The sequence below is a fragment of the Podarcis raffonei genome, chromosome 9 (assembly GCF_027172205.1).
Source record: "Podarcis raffonei isolate rPodRaf1 chromosome 9, rPodRaf1.pri, whole genome shotgun sequence".
Classification (NCBI taxonomy): domain Eukaryota; kingdom Metazoa; phylum Chordata; class Lepidosauria; order Squamata; family Lacertidae; genus Podarcis; species Podarcis raffonei.
The window spans coordinates 1695289-1717559 of NC_070610.1; the positions used below are offsets into that span (position 1 = coordinate 1695289).

The 22271-nt window shown below is 42.0% G+C and overlaps 1 protein-coding gene across 8 annotated transcripts in view; it reads right to left on the reverse strand.

Moving 5' to 3' along the window:
* The window catches only part of HMG20A (high mobility group 20A), a 66408-nt gene that overhangs the window by 2343 nt on the left and 41794 nt on the right, over positions 1 to 22271 (reverse strand). For 5 of the 8 annotated variants that reach the window (XM_053402669.1, XM_053402672.1, XM_053402668.1 and 2 more), the window contains 7 exons: positions 21700 to 21847; positions 19169 to 19381; positions 16381 to 16513; positions 13883 to 13914; positions 3354 to 3429; positions 2081 to 2296; positions 1082 to 1225 (listed from right to left, as the gene is read on the reverse strand). In XM_053402669.1, coding sequence (XP_053258644.1) covers positions 1089 to 1225; positions 2081 to 2296; positions 3354 to 3429; positions 13883 to 13914; positions 16381 to 16513; positions 19169 to 19381; positions 21700 to 21847 — 955 coding nt within the window. In that variant the 3' untranslated portion in view covers positions 1082 to 1088. Of the gene's footprint in view, positions 1 to 1081; positions 1226 to 2080; positions 2297 to 3353; positions 3430 to 13882; positions 13915 to 16380; positions 16514 to 19168; positions 19382 to 21699; positions 21848 to 22271 lie in introns of those variants that run through there. The other 3 variants (XM_053402667.1, XM_053402675.1, XM_053402674.1) reach the window with 3 other exon arrangements.

The following is a 22271-nucleotide window of genomic DNA, read 5'->3' on the forward strand; positions in this document are numbered from 1 at the left end:
AAATTTGAATGCAATTTTTTCCAGAAGCAGAACACATTTCCATTTTGATGCCACAAATAATGTTGATAAGTCTCCTAGGGTCACTCACAACAGCAGAGACAACTGCATACAGCTAACTGTCTTAACATCTGAAGCTTCGAGTCAGGCTCTGCTGCAAGGTGTGTTGAATGGGAAACATCTGGTTCTGGGCCTGAGGTGCCCTTCCAATATCTGCCTAAAGGGAGACCTCTTCACTGACTGCCACATTCTGTCGCAGACAAACAGCCTCCCACCTGTCAATTCCCCAAGCCTCTCCTTTCCAGCTTACAGGCATCCTAACAGAAAATGCCCTGTTAAAACAAGAAGGCTGATGAACCGCAGAAAAATCCCAGACTTGTGTCCGCAAGCTGTTCCCTTTCATAAAACAGCGGCAAAAGTGCTGCTTCTAAATCCTGCAGGGAGCAGACATGACTTGGAATGCTCGTCTGTTCCATCTGGCTGCTTGAGGGAAGGGCAATGGCCTTTTTACTTAAGCTAAGCTGAAACGGGAATCACGCAATTAACTGCACTACGCAATTATCACAAAAGGTCAGGACCAGAAAGGTTGAGGACCTCTGGCTTCCCATGGCACAGATGGACCTCCGCTCAGAATCCACTGAATCAAAATGCCATTTGGTTTCATGCTGGCAATTCAGAATAATGGCTCAGGAACTTAGCCTTGCAGGTTTAAAACAAAAAGGTCAAGCTAGTGCTTCTGCTTCTTTTCTTCAAGTACAGCTGCATACAAGAGTTGATAAACACTGCTAACAGGAAATATACCATGGTGGGGAGACTTGATTTGTCTCTTTAGCAACCCTATTAAATATGCCCTTCTATATGGAAGTGTAACTGTGAAAAATGTAAGATATCAGAATATCAGAAACAGTGATTGTGGTGAATGTGGCATTTGTGCTGGACAACTAAATACTATTGGAGTTTGATTTCACCAAATACAGTCTATGGGATCTGAAATCTAACTTGGAAGCCAGCCATTTCAGAAGCCAGCGGCATTTCACTTAAGACTGAAGGAAGAGCAAAGAGTCCTGGCAAGGCAGCGGCTCACCCAGGCACTAGCGTTCAAGGCGGTTTACAACTTCTCGGACAGTGGCTATAAGATTCTCATTATCCTGCGGGTTTGACAGGATGATGTTGTGCAGCCGATTCATGTATGAATCAATGGTGTCCATTGTGGGGATCTCTCCACTTCCTGCAAGGTGTAGATGAGGAAAGGGAAAAAGAAAACAGCGTGTTAACTGCAATAGCTACAGCAGGGACTGGAGCTTCACTCTTATGCCAAATTGCAGGCGAGACTTGAATTCTCAAATGCTCCGTCAGTGCAAGGCACATGGGATGAAGGTGGTTTGCTTGCATGGATACAGCATTTGGCCAACAGTAGGACAAAAGGGACTGCTTCACCACACTGTATCACAGGAGGGACTAACCCGTGCCAACAAGTCAAATCAGGACCTCACAAGAGATTTCTGTGCCTCCCACCTATCACTTCTCAGATGTTTTCATTTTTTTTAAAAAAATAGTTTTAAAATGATCACTGACTGCTCCCATGGCTCCCTTGATGTGATATTTGGAGTGCCAAAAGGTTTTTGTGGGTCTCTGAGGCCTCCCCAAATTTGTCCTTAAAAATAAAAAAGGAAAAAGGTCACGTCTCACTTTTTGTGCTTTGGCAAATCCCCCTTTTATATGCAGCCCCCAGCCTGAATGAAGGCAACTGCCCCTGCTGTGCTGCATTCCTATGACTGTTGACAGGCCTTCAAGGTCCAACAGGCACCTCCATTCAGCTGGCATAGAGTGAAGGCCTCTCTTCTGAAGTACTCATAGGCAACAGAATGGCACAGCTAATTCAAACTTCAAACTTCCTCTCTCACACACATGCTCACACCATACACACGAGAGCAGGGGCAGCTCTCCACATTTAGAACATCCGAAAGCGCCCTAGCCAGACATATAGCATGCAATCCCTGAAGCAAACCAAGGGCTACAAACTCCCTGCCCCCCCCCCCCAATGAGGCTTCCGAGGTGAGCAGGCTCTGGAAAGGGTTTTCACCTGGCAGAGGGACTCCAGCAAAGCTGCTGCTGAGGGCCTGCCGCAAGGTCTCCAGGTGCTGTTGCAGGACTGTGTTGCGGCTGCGCTCCTGCACCACATCCACCTCCAGCTTCTCCACCGCTGTGCGCATGCTCTCCACGTGCTTCTGCAGGGCAGCATTCCTCTCCTCAAACTCCATGTTGGACTTGCGCAGCTGGCGCAGCTCGGCTTCCCGTGCTGTCAACCCCCCACCGGAGAAACAGATGACAAGGGGAGGGGAGATCATAAGCAAGCCCTTTTGTCCAACAGTTGGCTATGGAGAATATTTGGTAATATCCAATAAGGGAAGCGAAATAAACAACAAGCAGGTATATAAGGATTAAACTGAAGGGGGCAAGGGAAAGGGGGAGAAAATCAAGGCCTGGAACGTATTTGATGGCAAAGTAAGTCAGCCACAGCCACTGTTCCAACAGGCATATGCCAAGGTACTTTAGAGACCTCTTTTGACAAAGAGCACAGATAACTCAAATCCTCTTTGCCACTCAATTTCAGAAGAAAAGCCCCTAGCATCTGCTTGATTAATAAAATTCTTCCCATTCTCTGAAAATTATTTTCACCTTGATATAACTAAAAGGATAGGCTGCCCAGGGAATATCTCCAGATCTTGCTAGTACAAGTGTCTGCTGCCACTGCATCAAATGGAATGACATTCCAAGCCAGGCATTGCTGCAAAATCCAAGGGGAAACTCTCTCGCTGCAGATTTTGGTTAGCACCAGAAGTTCACAGCTGCTTTCATGGAGGAGAAGAAGGGGGTGAAAGGGGCTCCGAAGACTGGCTGATCTGGTAAAAGAACCAGTAAGTCTAATACGGGAACAACAAAGGGGTGATCTCTTTTTGAACAGGACTGGGACATACAAAAAATCAGAACAAACTCTACACCTTGAGCACAAGAGAGGGTTAGTATAGAAGAAGTTATATTTTTTTCAGTCTTGAAGCTGAATGGTAGCTAACCAATTTTAGACTTCATGAAAATTTGCTTCTTTAATTAAAATACTTCTATCCCTCCTCTTTGTCCCACAACTGTCCCGCCTCAAAGTGACTAAGGCCGAAATTCTATATGCACTTAACATGGGAGAAAGCCCCAATAAACTCAAGGGGACTTACTTGAGTAGATGTGCATAATGTTGTCACAAAACAAAACACTGCACAGAGCAATGTTTGCTCAACCCTTTGCTCAACTCTGCCAGTTATTGGGTGGGTGGAATGGGGACACATGTCTTGCATTCTGCTCACCTTTACTGTGGTTCAGGAACTCCTCCGTGAAGATTGGAATATCAAAAACGGACCTCTCCTTTGTATCAGCTTCCTTCTGCATACAGACAAGAATGGTACACACATCTTGAAGATTTCTCAGCATAACAACAGACAGATATGCTGAAGGTAATAGCACGTGAGGATTTCAATAAGCACCTCTCCCTTAACAAGTTTTAGGACATTCTCAAGATAGGATGAGATACTAAGATCTATAATAAGAGACAATGCCTCAGGGTGCAGTCTTAAGGAACAGAAAAAAACACGGATTCAAGTGAATTTCCTAGTGAAATTGGCTATTGCATGGAGCTTCAAAAACCTTAAAGCTTCCCTAGAGGAACAAGGAATGGCTTTTTAGCAGCTAACATTAAGTGAAGGCAATGGGCATTTTTGCAGTGGTTTCTTCATTTTGTCTATCAAGGGCCTCAGAGGTTAACACTCAGCTGAAAAGTTGAAGCCTCCTGAACCCAGGAATAAGCCCCCTTTCACAAAATGGGGATGCTTCAAAGTGAACATGCTAAGGATTGTGCTGCACATTTGTGAAACACTCATCTCCACCAAAGGAAGCACTAAAGAGACCATTTTCAGTTATGGATATTAATGGGGGCATGCAAATGATACAGAACTTAGGATGGCACAGCACTCACTCTTGACCCACTTCCTACTTCACATTTCCCATGTTCACTTGATGAAAGTTACTTAAGGATGAGACTCAGCCAGATTTCCTTATGCCACTGTAACCCATAGGCTCAGTTCAACGGCGCCACAAGGGGAGGGCATTTGCTCCTACATCACATCTCTGGCAGGTGAAGAGCAAAGCAAAATGTTGGCTCCAAAGTGTTGCTCAGAATTATATGCTGGCAAGAGCTATTAAGGTGGCTTTATTGTCCCAGCTGAGTCTAGAAGCAATCTGGGTATGTGCATGTGTGAGAAGAATGCAAGCCAGGAAGGGGAGTGAGGCAATCCTCTGCATCAGAGGCCCTTCTTCCAAGGAAAGCTCTTGTATTTACTCATGGTAACATCCTCTGTGTCAGTTCATCACTCACAAGCAACAAAAAAATGGGAGCCTACAGAACAGTGATCAAATCTCTTTTTTTTTTTAAATATATTTTTATTCATTTTCCAAAACAATAATACAAATTGTACAAATTTCCATACATTTGATTCCTTTTTTGACTTCCTTCAACTTCTCTGATAATCATCCGTGTTTACATCTCAGATACGCATTTCTCTATTTATATTGCCAGTAGTCTTCCCTCCCACCTCTATTGCTTTTTAACAATATATCTCAACTTTTACGGTGCTTCTTGAAACCCCGCCAGCGTTGTTTGCACATCACATATTCTTTTCAGATATTCAACAAATTTCCCCCAATCCTCGATAAATTTTTGGTCTTTAAAGTATCTAATTTTTCCAGTTAGTCTGTCCAATTCTGAATAATCTGTCAACTTCAGTCTCCATTCTTCTAACGTCGGAATTTCTTCTTGTTTCCATTTCTGGGCCAGTAGGGTTCTTGCTGCTGTGACCGCATATTGAAAAAGTTTACAGTCTTTCCTTCTTATTTCATTTCCTGTAATTCCTAAAAGGAAGGTCTCTGGTTTTTTCACAAATGTATATTTTAACATCTTTTTCATTTCGTTGTAAATCCTCTCCCAAAAACCCTTCACTTTCCTACATTCCCACCACATGTGATAGAACGTGCCTTCTTTTTCTTTGCACTTCCAACACTTATTGCACGTCTTGTACATTTTTGCAAGTTTTACCGGAGTGATGTACCATCTGTAAAACATTTTCATTACATTTTCTTTTAGTACTGTACATGCGGTAAATTTTAAGCTCTGATTCCACAATTTTTCCCAATCTTCAAACTGTATATTATACCCAAAGTCCCTGGCCCATTGTATCATCACTGATTTAACTTCTTCGTCTTTCAAATTCCATTCTAACAAAATTTTATACATTTTCGATAAAATTTTGCACTCATTATTTATCACCTCTATTTGAAACCTTGAATCTTTTTCTGCATAGCCCCTTTCTTTGACATCTTTTTTAAACATCTCATTAACTTGAAAATAGTGCAACCAATCATAAACATGTTCTTTAACTTGTTCATATGGCCTTAATTTCCATTTTCCTCCTTCCTTAATTATCAATTCACCATATGTAATCCAATTACCTCTCATATTTATTTTCTTTACAGTCATTACCTCTAGTGGTGACAACCAATGTGGAACTTTTGGCTCTAACAGATTTTTGTACCTGTCCCATATTTCCAATAATGAACCCCTAAATATATGATTCCCAAAACCTTTATGAATTTTCCTCTTTTCACACCATAAGTACGCGTGCCACCCGAATCTGTTGTCAAAACCTTCTAAATCTAATAGCTGACTATTCTCTAATTTTATCCATTCTCTCAACCAGCAAAGACCTGCTGCTTCGTAATACAATTTCAGATCCGGCAGGGCAAAGCCGCCTCTCTCCTTTGCATCCGTTAACAACTTATATTTAATCCTCGGCTTCTTGCCCTGCCAGATATATCTTGAAAGCACTCTTTGCCACTCACTAAAGATTGTTACCCCCTTTAATATGGGGATAGTTTGGAACAAAAACAACATCTTCGGGAGAACACTCATCTTTATCGTGGAAATTCTTCCCCAAAAAGATAATTTCATTCTCCTCCACACGTCAAGATCTTTCCTTATTCCATTCCAAACAGGTATGTAGTTATTCTGATATAAATCAATATTTTTAGGGGTTAGCCAAATTCCTAAATATTTAACCTTTTTTGTCACCTCTATCTCTGTACTTTGTTGCATTATTTCTATCATACTTTGATCCATATTTTTTGTAATTATTTTTGTTTTCTTCTTATTTAGTCTAAACCCTGCCAAATTGCCAAACTTCTCAATCTCATTCAAAACCTCTTTCACGCTTTCTAATGGTTCTTCAATTGTAATTACCAGATCATCTGCAAAGGCCTTGACTTTGTATTCATTCTGACCAACTGTTATCCCTTTTATTAATTTATTTTGTCTTATTGAACTCAGGAAAACCTCCAGGACCATTATAAATAGTAGTGGAGAGAGTGGACATCCCTGTCTAGTACCTTTTGTTATTTTTATATCTTCTGTGGTTACATTATTTATGATTAACTTTGCTTTCTGCTCTGTATAGATTGCCTTTATCCCATTACAGAACTCAATTCCCGCATCCATAAACTCTAAGTTTTTCAACATAAAGTCCCAAGCGATATTATCGAAGGCCTTTTCTGCATCGACGAACATTAACATAGCTTGTTTTTCATTCCTGGCAGACAGATATTCCAAAATATTTATTACATTCCTTATATTATCTTTCAACTGCCTGCCTGGAAGAAAACCCACTTGATCTTTATGGATAATTTCTTGCAGTATTTTTTTCAGTCTATTCGCTAAAATCCCTGCGAATATTTTATAATCTACGTTAAGTAGAGAGATAGGCCTGTAATTTTTAACTTGTGATAGGTCTGAGTCCTGTTTGGGAATCAACGTAATATATGCTTCTTTCCAAGTCTCTGGGATGTCTCTTTCCTTTAAGATATTATTCATAACTTCTTTCAATGGCGACATTAAAACCTCTCTCATTTCTTTATAATAACCTGCTGTAAATCCATCTGGACCTGGGGCTTTCCCTCTCTTCAATTCCTTTATGACTTCTTTTATCTCCTCCTCTCCTATTGGGGCGTTCAGTTGGTCTTTCTTTTCTGTCGGGATCTTTTGCACCTTTTTTTCTTTCAAAAAACGCTCTATTTTCCTCATATTGTTTCTTTCTCTGTTTTTATATAATTGTCTATAATAGTCCGTGAATCCTTTCCTGATTTCCTTCGGATTGTCCACTTCTTCTCCATTTATCACGATTTTATTAATCGTATTTTGCTCTTTCCTTTTTTTGATTTGCCACGCAAGCCACTTGCCAGATTTATTTGCATATTCAAAGTTCTTTTGTCTTAGTCTTTTAATATTCAGTTCTATTTCTTTGTTTATAATCATTGCAAACTGTGATTGTAGAACCTTAATCTCCTGTCTTGTTTTTATGTTGTTTGGTTTTTTAATAAGTTTTTGTTCATTGTCCATTATTTGATTTAAGATTTCTTTTTTCCTTTTTTCTCTGTTCTTATTCTTCAATGCATTCTGTTGGATGAAAAAACCTCTTAGCACTGCCTTGCTTGCGTCCCAGACTATGCTCATCTTCGTTCCTTTGTTGCAATTGTCCACAAAATAATCCATTAACTTCTTTCGTGCTTTTTCAACAATTTTTTGATCATCTAAAAGATAGTCATTAATTCTCCATCTAAAAGTTCTTTCCTCAAATCCTTTCAATTCCATTTTTATTGGATTGTGGTCCGAAATTACTCTTGGTTGTATCTCAATTTGTAGAATTCTTGGAGTCAAGTCGTTCGAGACCCATATTTGATCTATTCTTGACAACGACTGATTTGGTTCCGAAAAATAAGTGAACTGTTTATCCAATGGGTGTCTAAGTCTCCAAATGTCTATCAGATTGCAGTTTTTAACCATTGAGAAAAAAGTTTTTGGTAATTTTCCTTCTTTACTCATACCATCTCTGAGCCTATCCATCTCCAATGAAACCACCGCATTCATATCTCCCATTACAATAATTTTCTGATCCATATATTCAAATAACATTTCTTCCAATTTCTTATAAAAATCAGTCTTATTTCCATTAGGTGCATAGATCCCGACTATTATCAAATTTTCGCCTTGCCATTTGATCCTAACTGCTATAATTCTACCTTCTTCGTCTTTAAAGATTTGCTGCGCTTCAATTTTGTTTTGGATGTATAAAACTACTCCTCTTTTTTTCTCTTTATCTGATGATATGAATTCGTTTCCTAATCTCTTATTGATCAAAATTTTCCTGTGTTTCTTCGCAACGTGTGTCTCTTGTAAACATATAATGTCCAATTTTTTCTTTTTTAAGATTTGTTCAATTTTATTCCGTTTTTTTCTCATTTATCCCATTAATATTCCAACTCCACAACTTTAGTGCCATTTTGATTTTTGATTAAATAAAATTTATTTGTCTTTCAAGTCTTTTATAATTCCGCCAATTCTTCTTCATCCTCTCGTTCTTCCTCCTCTTCCTCTTCCGTCTTGTCTTCTTTCTCTTCTTCCAATTCATCCTTAGCACTTGCACCTCTTCCTGCGCCTTTAACTTCTTCTAATGCCTCTTCCTCTGTTTTAAGTTCTTTGTACCTCCTCAGAAATTTCCCTGTTTCTTCTGGACTCGTCAATCTTCGTTTTTTGGTTTTATAGAAAAAGGAGATTCCCTCCGGAAATTCCCACCTAAATTCAATATTATTCTTCTTCAGAATCTGTACCAATGATTTATATGGGTCTCTTCGTTTCAATATTCTTATTGGTATATCTTTAAAAATGATGATGTAGCTTCCATCTATATACAGTCTTTTCTCTCTGTTCTTCTGTAAGACCATATTCCTCATCTCTCTATCCTTAAAGGTAATTAGACAATCCCCTGGAAATTTCTTTGTTTTAAGTGTTTTTACCCTCATTCTGAAGGCATTTTGGACTGTCTTAGCTACCTCTTCTATTAGTAGCTCCAACCATTGGGCTAACTCAGAGACCAATCTTTCTTTAATATTCTCATTCTGTATCTCCGGAACTGCTCTTAACCTCAAATTAACTTCCCGTTGTCTAAGTTCATTCATCGCGATCAAATCTTTAATTTCTTCTTGGGATTTGTTTAATTCCATCACCTCCACTCTAATTCTTTCTTCTTCCCGCTTCACTTCCTTCATTTCTTGTTTCGTCTTCTTAAATCCTTCCTCCAATGTATGTGTTCTCTTAGAAACTTCTTTTATTTGCCCTTTCAGTTCATTAACTGTCTCATCAATTTTTTTATCCATTTTTCCAATCTTGTTATCCACAGATTCTAATTTTGATTCTAAATTTTTTTCACTTTGTTTTATTTCCGCAAACATCTTTAAGATTTCTGCTTTGAACTCTGTTTCTTGTTTAGACCCTTTCCTCTCTGCTGGCGTCCCCCCATCTCCTCCCTTCTTTACTGCATGTGACATTTTCACTTATATATTTCACTCACTTAGTACACCTTAAATCAGATATCAACCTTAACAATCCAAACTTCAATAAGCTAAATGTACCAGGTATACCAAGTAGAGAACAAATTAGTAAACAAATAGTGAACAAGTAGTGAACAAATTAGTAAAGGAAAAAAATCCTACAAAACCCAAATTAAACTTCTTGCCACCAATTAGGCTATTCCACCAAGGGGGGGAAGGGTTACGTCCATTATATTACAAACAGAGTTCTCTGATGAGCTTTTAATCTTCTTGCCACCAATTAGGCTAATTCCAGATTGTGTTTATGCGTTTGAAGGAAAAGGAAAGGAAAGTAACAAAAGTCACATCCAGACCTCCCAGAAAGAACAGGAGTACCAAAGGGGAGTGGATTTTAATCCAGCTTCGAAAATTTCCAGGGGTTAGCTCCAATTAATAATTAAAGTTTTCCATCAAATATAAATCAAAATTGTCACACAAAATAGGAGATAAAAGTTTTTAGTTATATGAAAAGCATAGGCACAGTTATTTGCGCTTCAGAGGCACTTAACCCTTTCAAATATTCCTCATAAAAAAGGAAGAAAGAAAAAAAGACTTGAAAAACAATGTGTAATATCTCCTTCCCGCCACTAGAGTTTATGTGGTTTGTCGTCTCCAAGAGTCCAATTTATAAAAAAGAGAATAAAAAGAGGGGAGGAAAATCCAATATGATATAACTTAGGTGACAGGTTAACTAAGTTCCTTTTTGATAATAAAAGGGGTCAGCAAAAAAGTTTTCAGTCTCTTTGCCCCCCTCAATATTCTGCTGCTGCGTAGTCAGAAACTAACAATGGCGTCTGAAGTTCCCTTTTGTCTTTTGTCTCCAAAGCCTTTGTTCTTTGCTCTTGGAAAGTGAAAGTATCAAATCTCTCCTTCCCTCTGTTTACTTTTCGATGTTATCGAGGTCTAGAAAAGTTCAAATCATCACCATCTGCTCTCCCTTTTTTAACTCTACAAGCATGTAACACTTGTAGCTTCCAAGAAAGTTACTTTTTTAAAAAAACTTTGGGAGAGAAGGGAAACAGTAACCGCAAGCGGCAACTCACTTTCTCTTTCCAGCTCTGCACGCTGCGCTGCGTCCGTATTGATTCCAGATGACAGCTGAACTCCGCAGTTTTTTATTTAATCTCCGATACCTTCCTTAGCCAAATTATACCAACTTTATAGTCCAATTGGGCTCGGAGTCCTTATATTTTGAGAATGTAGCGCTCCTCTTGCAAGCTCGGGGCTTCGCTATTTGGATATAGAAAATGGCTTCCCTTAGCCCGCTGCCCGCTCCGCCGTTCTCTTCGCCCCTTTTGGAGTTACCTGACGGCCGTGCGAGTTGCTCCTGGCTTCGCTGGGAACCTGACCCTCTGGTATCCCTCAGAGGTTAATATTGGGGGCCACTGCGCCCTGTAGCACCCCTTTTTATCCAAAATAGCTCGGGATTCACCTCGCGGTAAAATCCCCGCTTGCGGAGAGAGTCGCGCTGCACCGGAAGTCCACAGTGATCAAATCTCTTAATGCGCTTTCCTCCCAGCTAAATCTACAGCACCAAGGCCTAGGGCTTCCCATTTGATTGGAGCAGAGTTTCCATTTTACACCTGCCACATTTCTTCCCAAACCAAACTGTCTATTGAAGCCGCTATTAGCTCTGCTTTTTGCAGCGGCTGGGGGATGTGGTTAACTACATCGTGACCTTGCCCACATATGCCAAGTAGAAAATGCCGCTCTCCTGTTTTCACCAACACCGTGGCCTTTTGTTTTTGAACACCTTAGGCTTTAAATGATGTGTCAAACATGATTTGGGGCCAAGCAAGAAAGCTAAGTGGTTAAGAGCCTACAAGGGAATTCTGGCAGTTAAAGCTCAGTACTTCACATCAGTGTATGCCTCATAAAAGGGGGCTTGGCAGAGTTAACGGAGAGCCATTTGGCAGACAGCCAAGATAGACAACGGCTCGGTGGAACTTCAGAAAACTCTTTGTGTGTTTGCCTGAGCAAACTCCAAGACAGCTGCTGTATCTTCTAATAAAGAAAGCTGGCAGTTGGGAATGCAGACACAGGCAGACATATGAGGGGGAGAAGGAGAAAAGGAAATCAGGAGGAAGCAACAGGATGTCAAAAATGTTTCCGGTATCACTCCCACCATCTGCCAAATCCAGACATTTCTAGCAGCAAGAAGCTCTTAAAAAATAATAATCAAAAAATCCTTGTGTGTTAACTGTACATAACAACTGCACAAGGCAGTTACATATGCTCATCAGCATTCAAGAGGATACTTTGGGAAACCCTCATTGAGTGCGCAGGGGACAGCATCTCCCCTCAAATCGGGAAGGTCCCAACCACAATTTGACAGCCTCTTTTCCCCGCTTGGATTCAATACTGGAGCAGGGGAAAGGACAACCCTTTGGGAGGGGCCACTAAGTCACAGTCATTTGGACTGCGCTAGATCCATCACAGCAAACTGTAGCCCTTCAGATGTGGCAGGACTGTAACTCCCACCAACGCTGACCATTGACCATGATGGCTGGGACTGATGGCAGCTGCAAGTCCAAGAATATACTGGGAACCACAAGCCTCCCTGCCTCCCTGCTTAACCACAACTTGCTGTGTCGGCCAAATCCAACAAACCGCAACTAACCTTGTCTATAGTGTGAAACAACTCCATTTCAAACTGAGTTAATAAGCTACTGTCAGGATAAACCATAGTTTATGGTTTCAATGTAATACTAAGCTATGGTTATCTGAAACTGTCATCAAAAGTCATGCTGCAATAGAAGAGGGAAGTGGGTGGTGGTTGTGAGCCCTAGACTCACCTATCCTCATTCCCACTGTTTATTGTGACATCTGACTGCAGCCTTTGTATACTGCTTTTCTGGATATATTACGCTCAAAGCAATTCATAGTATAGCATGACAAAAGCAACCAAATATATCAACATGTCAACAACACATCACTGTATATAATGATCTCCATATAAATAATTCAAACAGACTGATTGTAAAAAACAAAACACCATAATAAAATAGCATAAGCCTCTCAACATGCTGCACAAATGACATTAAGAAGGAGAATGCAAAATGAGTATTAGCCTAAAGGAGAAATATGATGAAAGTCAGTCCTGAGGAACTCCCAAGGAAATCTGGCACTAAACCTTGGGAATGAATCACAAATAACTCCTCCTTCAGACTGGAGGCTGATGGAAGAAGACACTCTGGGCATTATAATTGCTGTCCCCAGGGTAGAGATTCTCTAAGTACAATCTCCCAACCCCCAAGCATTTAAGCAATTAAGCAAAATTGCTCAGTCTCTAAAAGGCAGAAAAATTCTGCTTAACGGAAGAGTGGTAATGAAAACCATCAGCACTCTTCCCCTATCAAGTGCATTACCCCAGCATGTAAAGGATCCTCTTGGGGGCTCCTATGTACTTAAACCACTCTAAGGCTCACTCCTGGGATTAAAATCATACGGATTTGATTACCACTTCATTGCAAAGGACTAATTTGTTCAGGCTTAGTGTCATTTATCATAAATTAGAAGAGAAATACAAAACCAATGCTTCTTTCATTATCCTTAAAATGAGACAGAGGGACGTTTGTACCAAGTGTCAGTCTGGAAAATAATTCTCTGAACTGCTAGAATACGCCCTAGTGTTCAGGTTCCACAAATTATCCCAAACCTGATGACACTAGCAGAGAAATAATTGGGAGGTGGGGTGGAGTGGGCAGGGAGGAGTAACAAACACAGAAAATGTCCGCAAAGCCTATCTTGAAATTTTCATTATCATTTCCGATTTTGTATTACTCCCAGTCAGATAACAATTTTTAAATCAACACCAGTGCTCTTTCAAGCCACTTACCTACCCATTACAAAATATGTGACTGAAAATTGTCAGCCTGCCCTAAACAATCCAAGTGCTTGCCTGGGACAATACCATTAAGATCAATAGGAACAGGATTTTTTATTTTATTTTATGTATGCATGAAAAAGCTACACCTTATTAACATCTCTGCTAGAAGTGAACTCAGGCTGCTGAAATTGGTTGAGAGCTTTACCTACATAGGCCAATGAAATGGAGCAAGTTGGCTTTGGGAGACTGCATACAGGAGCACCTTGGGCTAGAAAACAGTCTACCTAGCTTGTTGGTAAGAGTACTGTGATAAGAACAGCATTCCAGAAAAAGTACTAAATGGAGCTCCATTTAAAGCCAAGGAAACAAAGAAATCACGTATGCCGAGATCATGGTTTTATTTCCCTTTGTTCCTTGATCAGCATCACACAATTCACACTTGGATCATGTCACCCCCCACTTCTCCCCCACCCCACCCCTGGCCAAACTTAAACTACTGTATTATTTAAAAGTCAGGCTTGGCTGTATGAGCAAATTTACCTCATGGTCATGGGCAGCCTGTCGTGCTCCTTCTGGAAAAAACAAAACAAAAAGGGAAACAAAATGAATTTTGAAAGAGGGAAACAATTTCTTGAGTAACTTTGAGACACATCCCTTAATTCCTTTCCTAGTTACACTATATATCCCTATGAGAATGGTTATTCCATGTTATTTGTAACTTTTTAAAAAATGACCATTGCTGTGATAGGCAGAGACAAAGTTTTGTTTTAAACTGTTTTAAAAATTGTGTTTACATATTGTGAAGCCCACCCTGGGACCTTGGGGTGAAGAGAGCAGGTAATAAACAGTAGTAATACTAATACTAATGCTAACACTAATACTATTGCTAATACTAATAATAAACCAACAACAGGTCTATATATTGTCCAGCCCCCTGAGGATGCAATGCATTCAAACATACATTTGTGCCTCTATATCATGGGAACTGGGACACCCAATGTCAGGGCCAACAAAAGATTCCAGAAGCAACCAGTCTTTAAGTGACTAAGAGGAGCAGAGTGGCTACACCTGAGTTTTTGTGGATTTGGAGCTGTCTATCACCTTCAGAGTAAAATTAGTCTATAGGACAGGGGTCAGCAATCTTTTTCAGCCGTGGGCCAGTCCACCATCCCTCAGACCATGTGGTGGGCCGGACTATATTTTGAAAAAAATAAAAAATGAATGAATTCCTATGCCCCACAAATAAGCCAGAGATGCATTTTAAATAAAAGCACCCATTCTACTCATGTAAAAACACACCGATTCCCGGACTGTCCGCGGGCCGGAGTGAGAAGGCGATTGGGTCGCATCTGGCCCCCAAGCCTTAGGTTGCCTACCCCTGCTATAGGAGTTCATCTGTTTATATTTATTCTACCTGCTACAGGTCAGGGAAACTCTTTCCTCCCTTGCTTTTAGAAGGGAGTTGGAGTACCTGTGCAATGTTTAAGGAATTCCAGTCTCCCCCTGCACACCTGCTGCTAGCAAGACATGCAGGGCATGAGAAGTTGGTTTGGGAGATGGCGGGGAGAAAGAGGGTACAAGTGACATATAAAATGATTTCCAAAGTGGTGCCCATGTTAATCTGTTGCACAAGACTCTTCGTTATAGATAAGTACCATATTGGCCCGAATATAAGCCGTACCCGAATATAAGCAGCACCTTTAAAATTCGGGGGGGGGGGAGAGAATACCCAAATACAGTGGTACCTCGGGTTACAGACGTTTCAGGTTACAGGCTCCGCTAACCCAGAATAGTACCTCAGGTTAAGAGCTTTGCTTCAGGATGAGAACAGAAATCGTGCAGCAGCGGCACGGCAGCAGCAGTAGGTCCCATTACCTAAAGTGGTGCTTCAGGTTAAGAACAGTTTCAGTTTAAGAACGGACCTCCAGAACGAATTAAGTTCTTAACCCGAGGTACCACTGCAAATGTGTCCCTAAGCCAATCCTGGGAAATGCAGTTTCTCCCAAGGGGTATTTCAATAGTTTCCCTGTGGGCTTCTTGGATGTGGCACCAGAAGGAGGTGGTACTTCCCTGTTCCTGCCCCCCCCCCAAATTAAGAGTGTCAGCAGCAGCCAGGCATGTGGGGCAGGAAAAAGGGGTGGGTGGGAGGGAGGGAAGGAAGGAAGGAAGGAAGGAAGGAAGGGGAGTATTTGGAGGAACAGGGGGCAGGCAAGGAGGCTTATGGGGAGATAAGGGAGGGAAGCTTGGAGTTTAGGGCTGCTGCTGCTGCTGCTGCTGCTGGCCTCCAGTCCAAATTCAGATTGGCTCAAAAACAAGCCAAGTTATTTTTCACTTTTACAGACGGGATGGGGAATAGCATGGCTTATTTCTGATCCAACCCTGTTTGAGGAGGTGGGGGTCACCCATCACTGCTTCGCAACCTATGGTCAGGCCATAACATTAGGGCTACATTCACAGTGAACAACAGAGATATCTGTGCCTTCAAAACACAAAAAAATGTTGTGCTTAAAATACTTGTGTTGGCTTCAGGGCAAGTCCCATGCTCTGCAACTGACCTGTGCTTGGGGGCAAACTTGGGAGCGGTGGGTGGGCGTCGCACTGTTGCCCCACGCTCCCAGGCTGCTCTCTGGGGAGAGGGAGCCGCGCCCGCTTTGCCGGAGGCCTCCCCACCTTTGTCCCAGCAGTTCAGGGGAGGCTTGGGGGCCACGGTCAGGATGGGCGCCATTGTCCCGCACCCCCGACGGCCCTCCGGGGCAGCTGTTTCAGCAGTGATATCGTAAGGTCGCAAACACAAGCCGCACTTTAATTTTTCATGGTCGGAATTTGGGAAAAAAGTGCAGCTTATATTTGGACCAATACAGTATCCACATTGCAGGTACATCCTGTGCTCAAAGCAAGGAAGGGAGAACAAGTTAAATGGAGTGGCCGTGACCTACTGCAAACCATTATTCAATACCTGTTAAATGAGAACAAAATAGACAGACTAGTCAACAGTTCTAGGAGTTACTTTTAAGGACTCCTATGCCATAGTTCAGTACCTTGTCGATGCGATTTGCCTTTCTGCCTGTCCTGTGCTTTCCTGCTGAAAACTTTGTACGCCTCCGTCTTCTGGTACTGCTCCAGCTCCCGCATGTAACGTTCCTTATCCCTATCTGCTTCATCAAGGTAGCGCTGCAATAAGAGAAGAGATCATTCGTCCCCTGCTTCAGTGCACCAAGCAAGTCAACCAGGCAGGTCAACTTCTGCTGCAATCTTTGAATAAGCAGAACGGAGAAGTGTAAATGGAGAAACTGAATGCCAAAGGTTAAGGTCAGCTGAGGCTTCCTTCTTCTGTATGCCAAAGTCAAGGATACACAGAAAGACATCTCTGTGGCTGCTCCTCATCTGTGTAACATCCATCCTCTGGATATGTCCACTTTATGCTTTTCTGAATACATAAAACCATCCAATCTGAAGTGGCACTTACTTGCCAGAGTTAAGCCAAGACAAACCAATGTGAGTACACCTATATTGTAATGGGTCCCTGCCTTGAACTCTTGCAATGGGGTGGGCTATAAATGGAAAAGACAAAGAGATTGCATCTCAAGTTTAACTTCACATGCACAAATCACATCACCCTTGTATCCGTATGGGATGAATCAAATCCAGAGTTTTAGCTTTCATAACAGTGATGAGCTTGAATATAGTTCTAAAGAAATCATATCAAATGTTGCCTGGAGCATTCTGTCACATTTGCTTAATGAACGGAGCTTGGTTGCAGAAGACTTCAAAGGGAGCTGTCAATGTGTAAAGAACTTAAACAGTAGACACAAGCTAGCATGGAGATGATTGTGCCCTTTTCCATAAAGGCTTCTCTTCCCTCCTTTTCCATTTGGTTTTAAATTTGCTCCAGGCCTCTCCTCTTATTCTACTTTATAGCCTTATCTAGAAACTGGTGGTGAATGAAAAGAGTATGGGCAGTTTTACTTATTCTAGAGAGGCAAATAATTGTGGAGGGCCAGAGTGACTGCACGTATCTGTATACAAGATGCAATACAAGAGATTCTGGTGCTGGAGGCCCTGGGGTAACCCTCATACACATACGGCAATATCGTAATGCTTTTATGTAAGCCTACAGGATACCCCCATTTTGAATAAGCAATCAGTGGCTAATTACCATGGCTATCACTATCTTCAGAACCAGAGGCAGGATGCCTAAGAGTACTGGTTGCTGGGGAATGACGACAGGTGGCTCTTCCAGTCATGTAAACCACTCTAAGGTTGTTTTTAATAATTGGGTGGTGTATAAATTTTATGAAACAAAATAAATTTCTGCATAGCTGGGGGTTGGACTAAATGAACCTCCGGGTCCCTTTTAACTCTTCAATTTGTGATCCTATGAAATAAATGCCATGCTTGTGAGCTTTCCATGGGCATGTGGGTGGCCACTGAAGCAGAATTGTGGCTTTGGTCTGCTCCAGCACGGCTGCTCTTATATTAACTATGTAGGGAGCAGGGGTTTATCTCAGTCAGCTCTTTGCTATTCTTCCTCTTTACTCCTTCAGAGTTACCCTCTTCCCAAAGAGAAATCCTGGGCATATTTGCTTAAAAACAAATTCCACTCTTTTCAATAGGGCTTGCTCCTAACATAAGCGTGCTCGTAACTGCAGCCAAAATTTCCCTCCCCACCTTGCTGCAAGTCCTCCACAACTGGGCACAGGAGCAATTCTCAAGGGTCCAGGTCGCCCTGCATCACAGGTAGAGCTGAGGTGGTGGCATCCTGGCTTCCTCGCCCCCATCCAGCAATTCCATTGCAAGGTCTCTGATGACAGACTATATCCCAGCTTCTCCCTAACCAGGCCTGGGGTGCCCCACTTTCCGCTGCTGGTTCCCTAGGTTCTCTTGCTTGATGCAGAGAAAATGTGTGGCCACAGCTGATGTCAATTCTAAGCATTTACAGGCTGTGGCCAAGACGGGCAAACACCAAGGGGGAGAACAGGATGAGGCATGGTGGGAATGAAGATCCACCTATCTCCTGGGTAACTCACACTGCAGCACCTCTTAGAACACATGCAAGAAGCACCATTTTTTGGATGTTTTTGTGGACAGGTTATTAATGATGTGGTATATGCTTACAATGGCATTCTTTATTCGGCCTCCTATTCCCCAAACCATTCCATTTCTGCAGATTGCAAGTCCCTTGGGCACAAAACTATTATCACTAATGCTTCAATCCTACACCCACTTACCCAGGAAAGAACCCCATTGCTCTTCAGTGGCATTTGCTTCTGAGTAGGCAGCATGTGTAGGATTGCACTGTTAGAAAAACTGCTGTAAGCCACTCCGGGCCCATCAGCCCCCTCTTCACAATCCCCATTCTGGGATGGATCTTTTGATTAAAAATAGACTAATGAAGCAAATCTTCCTACCCAAAACCCTAGTGAGTTTAGCTTTCTCTGCATCACTAGCAGCCCTTCTAAGTGGAAGGATAAATCGTCAACAGCACCCCCATTTTCAATATGCATCCTGTCTTTTCCAAGACACCAGCTGTGCTGATGAATGTACAGCATGAAGCAATTCTACCTCTTAGCAATCCGGCTTGCCATTTCCCCATTCCCATTACGGGCAAAGGCAAACTCTTGTCCTGACATACTTTGTGATTCTCTCCTGAAGACTCACAGGGCTATGTTACATTGCAGAGAAAATTTAGGCCCTACCTATCTAAAATGAGCACGTAATTTTCTAGAATCCCTCTTTAGTTACCTGAATAGACTTTCTGTTAGCACCTGGGAAATCTTTGAAATAAAGCACCAAATTCCAGAATAAAGGAAAGTAATGTAATAGTACCCGTTTCTCTTCAGGAGGGAGTTTGCTCCACTCATTGCCCAGCATCCTGGTGATTTCTGGGAATGGAACTTCTGGCCTCTTCGCTCGAAGTTGCTCCCTCCGCTCATTCATGAACCGCACATAACCTGTTAGGGGAGATTTAGGAGCATTGCTATCCCTTAAGGGTTTCTTCCTCTTTCGCCCTTTGGACCAGCCTCCTCTCTTAGTTCTTTGCTACAAAGACAGGGAGAGGAAAGTTCAGTGTGAGACATCAGTTCCTTTAAAGCTGGAGGGAAGAACAACAACAGGTGGCCTCTGAGATGTTGTCACACTCCCATCACCCATAAGCCCCAGGCAGCAGAGCCAGTGGTCAGGGGTGTTAGAATCTGGGAGTCCAGCAACATCTGGAGGGCCATGGATCCCTGCTCCAGGTTTAAACCTACATTAGCATCTCAAATGCTTTTATCATTCACACACAGCTTCAGTAAACATCCCTGGTACAGTGGTACCTAGGGTTACATTCGCTTCAGGTTACATGCGCTTCAGGTTACAGACTCCGCTAACCCAGAAATAGTACCTCAGGTTAAGAACATTGCTTCAGGATGAGAACAGAAATCGTGCGGCGGCAGCGGGAGGCCCCATTAGCTAAAGTGGTGCTTCAGGTTAAGAACAGTTTCAGATTAAGAACGGACCTCCAGAACGAACTAAGTACTTAACCCGAGGTACCACTGTACTCTTTTTCAACAATCAAATTATGGTTCAGCCAAGCAGGCATGATCAAATACATCAAAAAATAAGCTGTGTTCAACAAGCAAAGTTGTTAAGTAATGGAGAAGGGGGCATGGTGAGGATCAGATAAGAGTGTAAGGGTTAAATTTGGGCAGAATCGGCTTTCACTGGTAAAGCCAAAATCAGAAATTCTTAAGAATTGTAGATAATTTTATTGTGGATTTAAATACACAACCCAAAAAAATGTTTTCAAAAATTTCCTACATGATAGCCATGTTGGTCTCCTGCAGCCAAAACAAAAAAAACTTGTGGCACCTTAAAGACTAAAAAATGTCAAAATAAATAAACCAAGACTGATATGGTTTGAAAGGCCCGATGAAAAGTTAGGAAGAGTTAAAACAGAAGATTTGGGGATAAGCCACACTCAAAGTACGTACAAAATGTACTAAGGTTTTAAAGATAGACAAAGCTGCCAGAAAATCAACCGCAATTTTAATAAATTTAAAACTGTTTGGGAATCCACAGCAATATTTCTCAAACAGTAGGCTGGGATGTGCCCATGGGTCGTGAGCCACTTTCAGGTGGGCCCCTGGGCCCCACCCACTAGCCGTGCCAAAGCCTTTGGGATGGGCAAGCGTCCGCACCAGGAACTCCTTGCATGCTGAGTAGAGGAGGCCAGGATACAGAAGTGGGGGTGGGGGGAACGTCTCCCACCTCTGAGGGGAAAGGGCACAGGAGGTGTTGAAGGTAATTAGAAACTGAGATAAAAGTCTAATATTTATTATTGTTATTATTATTAAAGAAATAAACAGAAAATAAAAAGAAATCCCTTATAGTAAGAGAAGAAGAAAATGTAAAAGGACCAGGAAGGAAGGATGAAAGAAACTGGAGTGGGGGTTGGCAGGGGGGTGGGGTAAAGTACATGTTGGCTGTAAGAAGAGAATGGGGCAAGACATTACAGGAGATGAGTAAAAATGCTTTGTGGGAAGTAATAATAATAATAATAATAATAATAATTTTTTATTTATACCCCGCCCTCCCCAGCCAAGGCCGGGCTTAGAGCGGCTTACAAGCAATAATAAAAACAAGATGAATGATTACAACTTAAAAACAAAAATAAAATACAACATTAAAATAACGGAAGTAGGGGAGGAGGGACTAAAAGAAAAGTGCCTTCTGCACCTAAAGCCTCTGGATCCACAAATTATGGCTAAAATGGGGAGGATGCCACAATATCCCCAGAGTCAATGACTGCACTTAGTTTGAGGAAAGTTGGGTAATGGGAACTCCTTGCCACAAAGCAAATGTTGTAGCAAAGAATTTAGCAAGTTCAGAAAAAAATGATGTCGGGAATTACCAGCTGATATTTGAGCAGCTTCTCATGGGTTATCTCTGTGTGACCTCACAGTTTGTACCTACCTGGGAACTATCCCCTGCATGTCAACAGGTGGGTGCAGCTCCCATCGCCTTGTTGACCGGGGGGGGGGGTGGCCTCTCTGTATTTCAGTGGCTTATTTCCACCACACCAGGCTAGGACCACCTCAGCCGTGTTTGCCCCCCGCCCCGGGCTTCCTGAGCTTTACTTAAGCTGGTGTAACTTATGCCAGCTTCCTAGGATTGCTGTAGTTCTACTGTCAGTCACTCATTCAAGGAAGGATTAGGAATGACAGCATAACCTGTTTCACTGCAGGTGTTATCCATTTACAGAGGAGAGGAATGCTAATCAAATTCCAAATAATCAACTCTCTTGTTTTATTTTTTGAAGATATGAATGGATAGAGAATTTAGGTGGAGGAAGACGACTTCTTCTAATTTCTGCTTACCTCCTCCTCAGGCCTTGGCTCGCTATTTTCAGCTTTATTAGATGACTCATTTCGCAACAGTTGACTGTGCAGCAAGTCCTCTGCAAAATCTGGATTGTTGGCGGACTGGGAGGCACTGCCAATGCACGATCCTTCTGAATGATTTAGCCTGGGGGGGAAATAGGTAATTATGCAATATAGTCCCACAATTGTTAGGAAAAGGTACTTCCTATTTTACTCCCTGGGATATTGTGTGATATTGCAAATATCAAAAGTAGTTGGAAAGAAACACGTGCCAAAGAATGACCGTCAGAACACGGCATGTTGCACCTGCCAGAACAATTTCTCTTACAGTCTATCCCAGTTATCATGTATTCCAACAGAATGATGTTCTAAAGCCCAAGGAAGTCTAAACAGTCATCATGCTGGAGCTTGGGATGAAAGACTGAGCTTTAACCACTAGCTCTATCCCATTCCTTGGAGCGTTTACAAGAGGGGTTCTACCAAAAAACTACCAAAAAGGGCACCGTCAAAGGCAAAGCATCCCCTCAGGAAGCGGCCAGTGGCCATGGCTCATATACTCCATCGTCTTA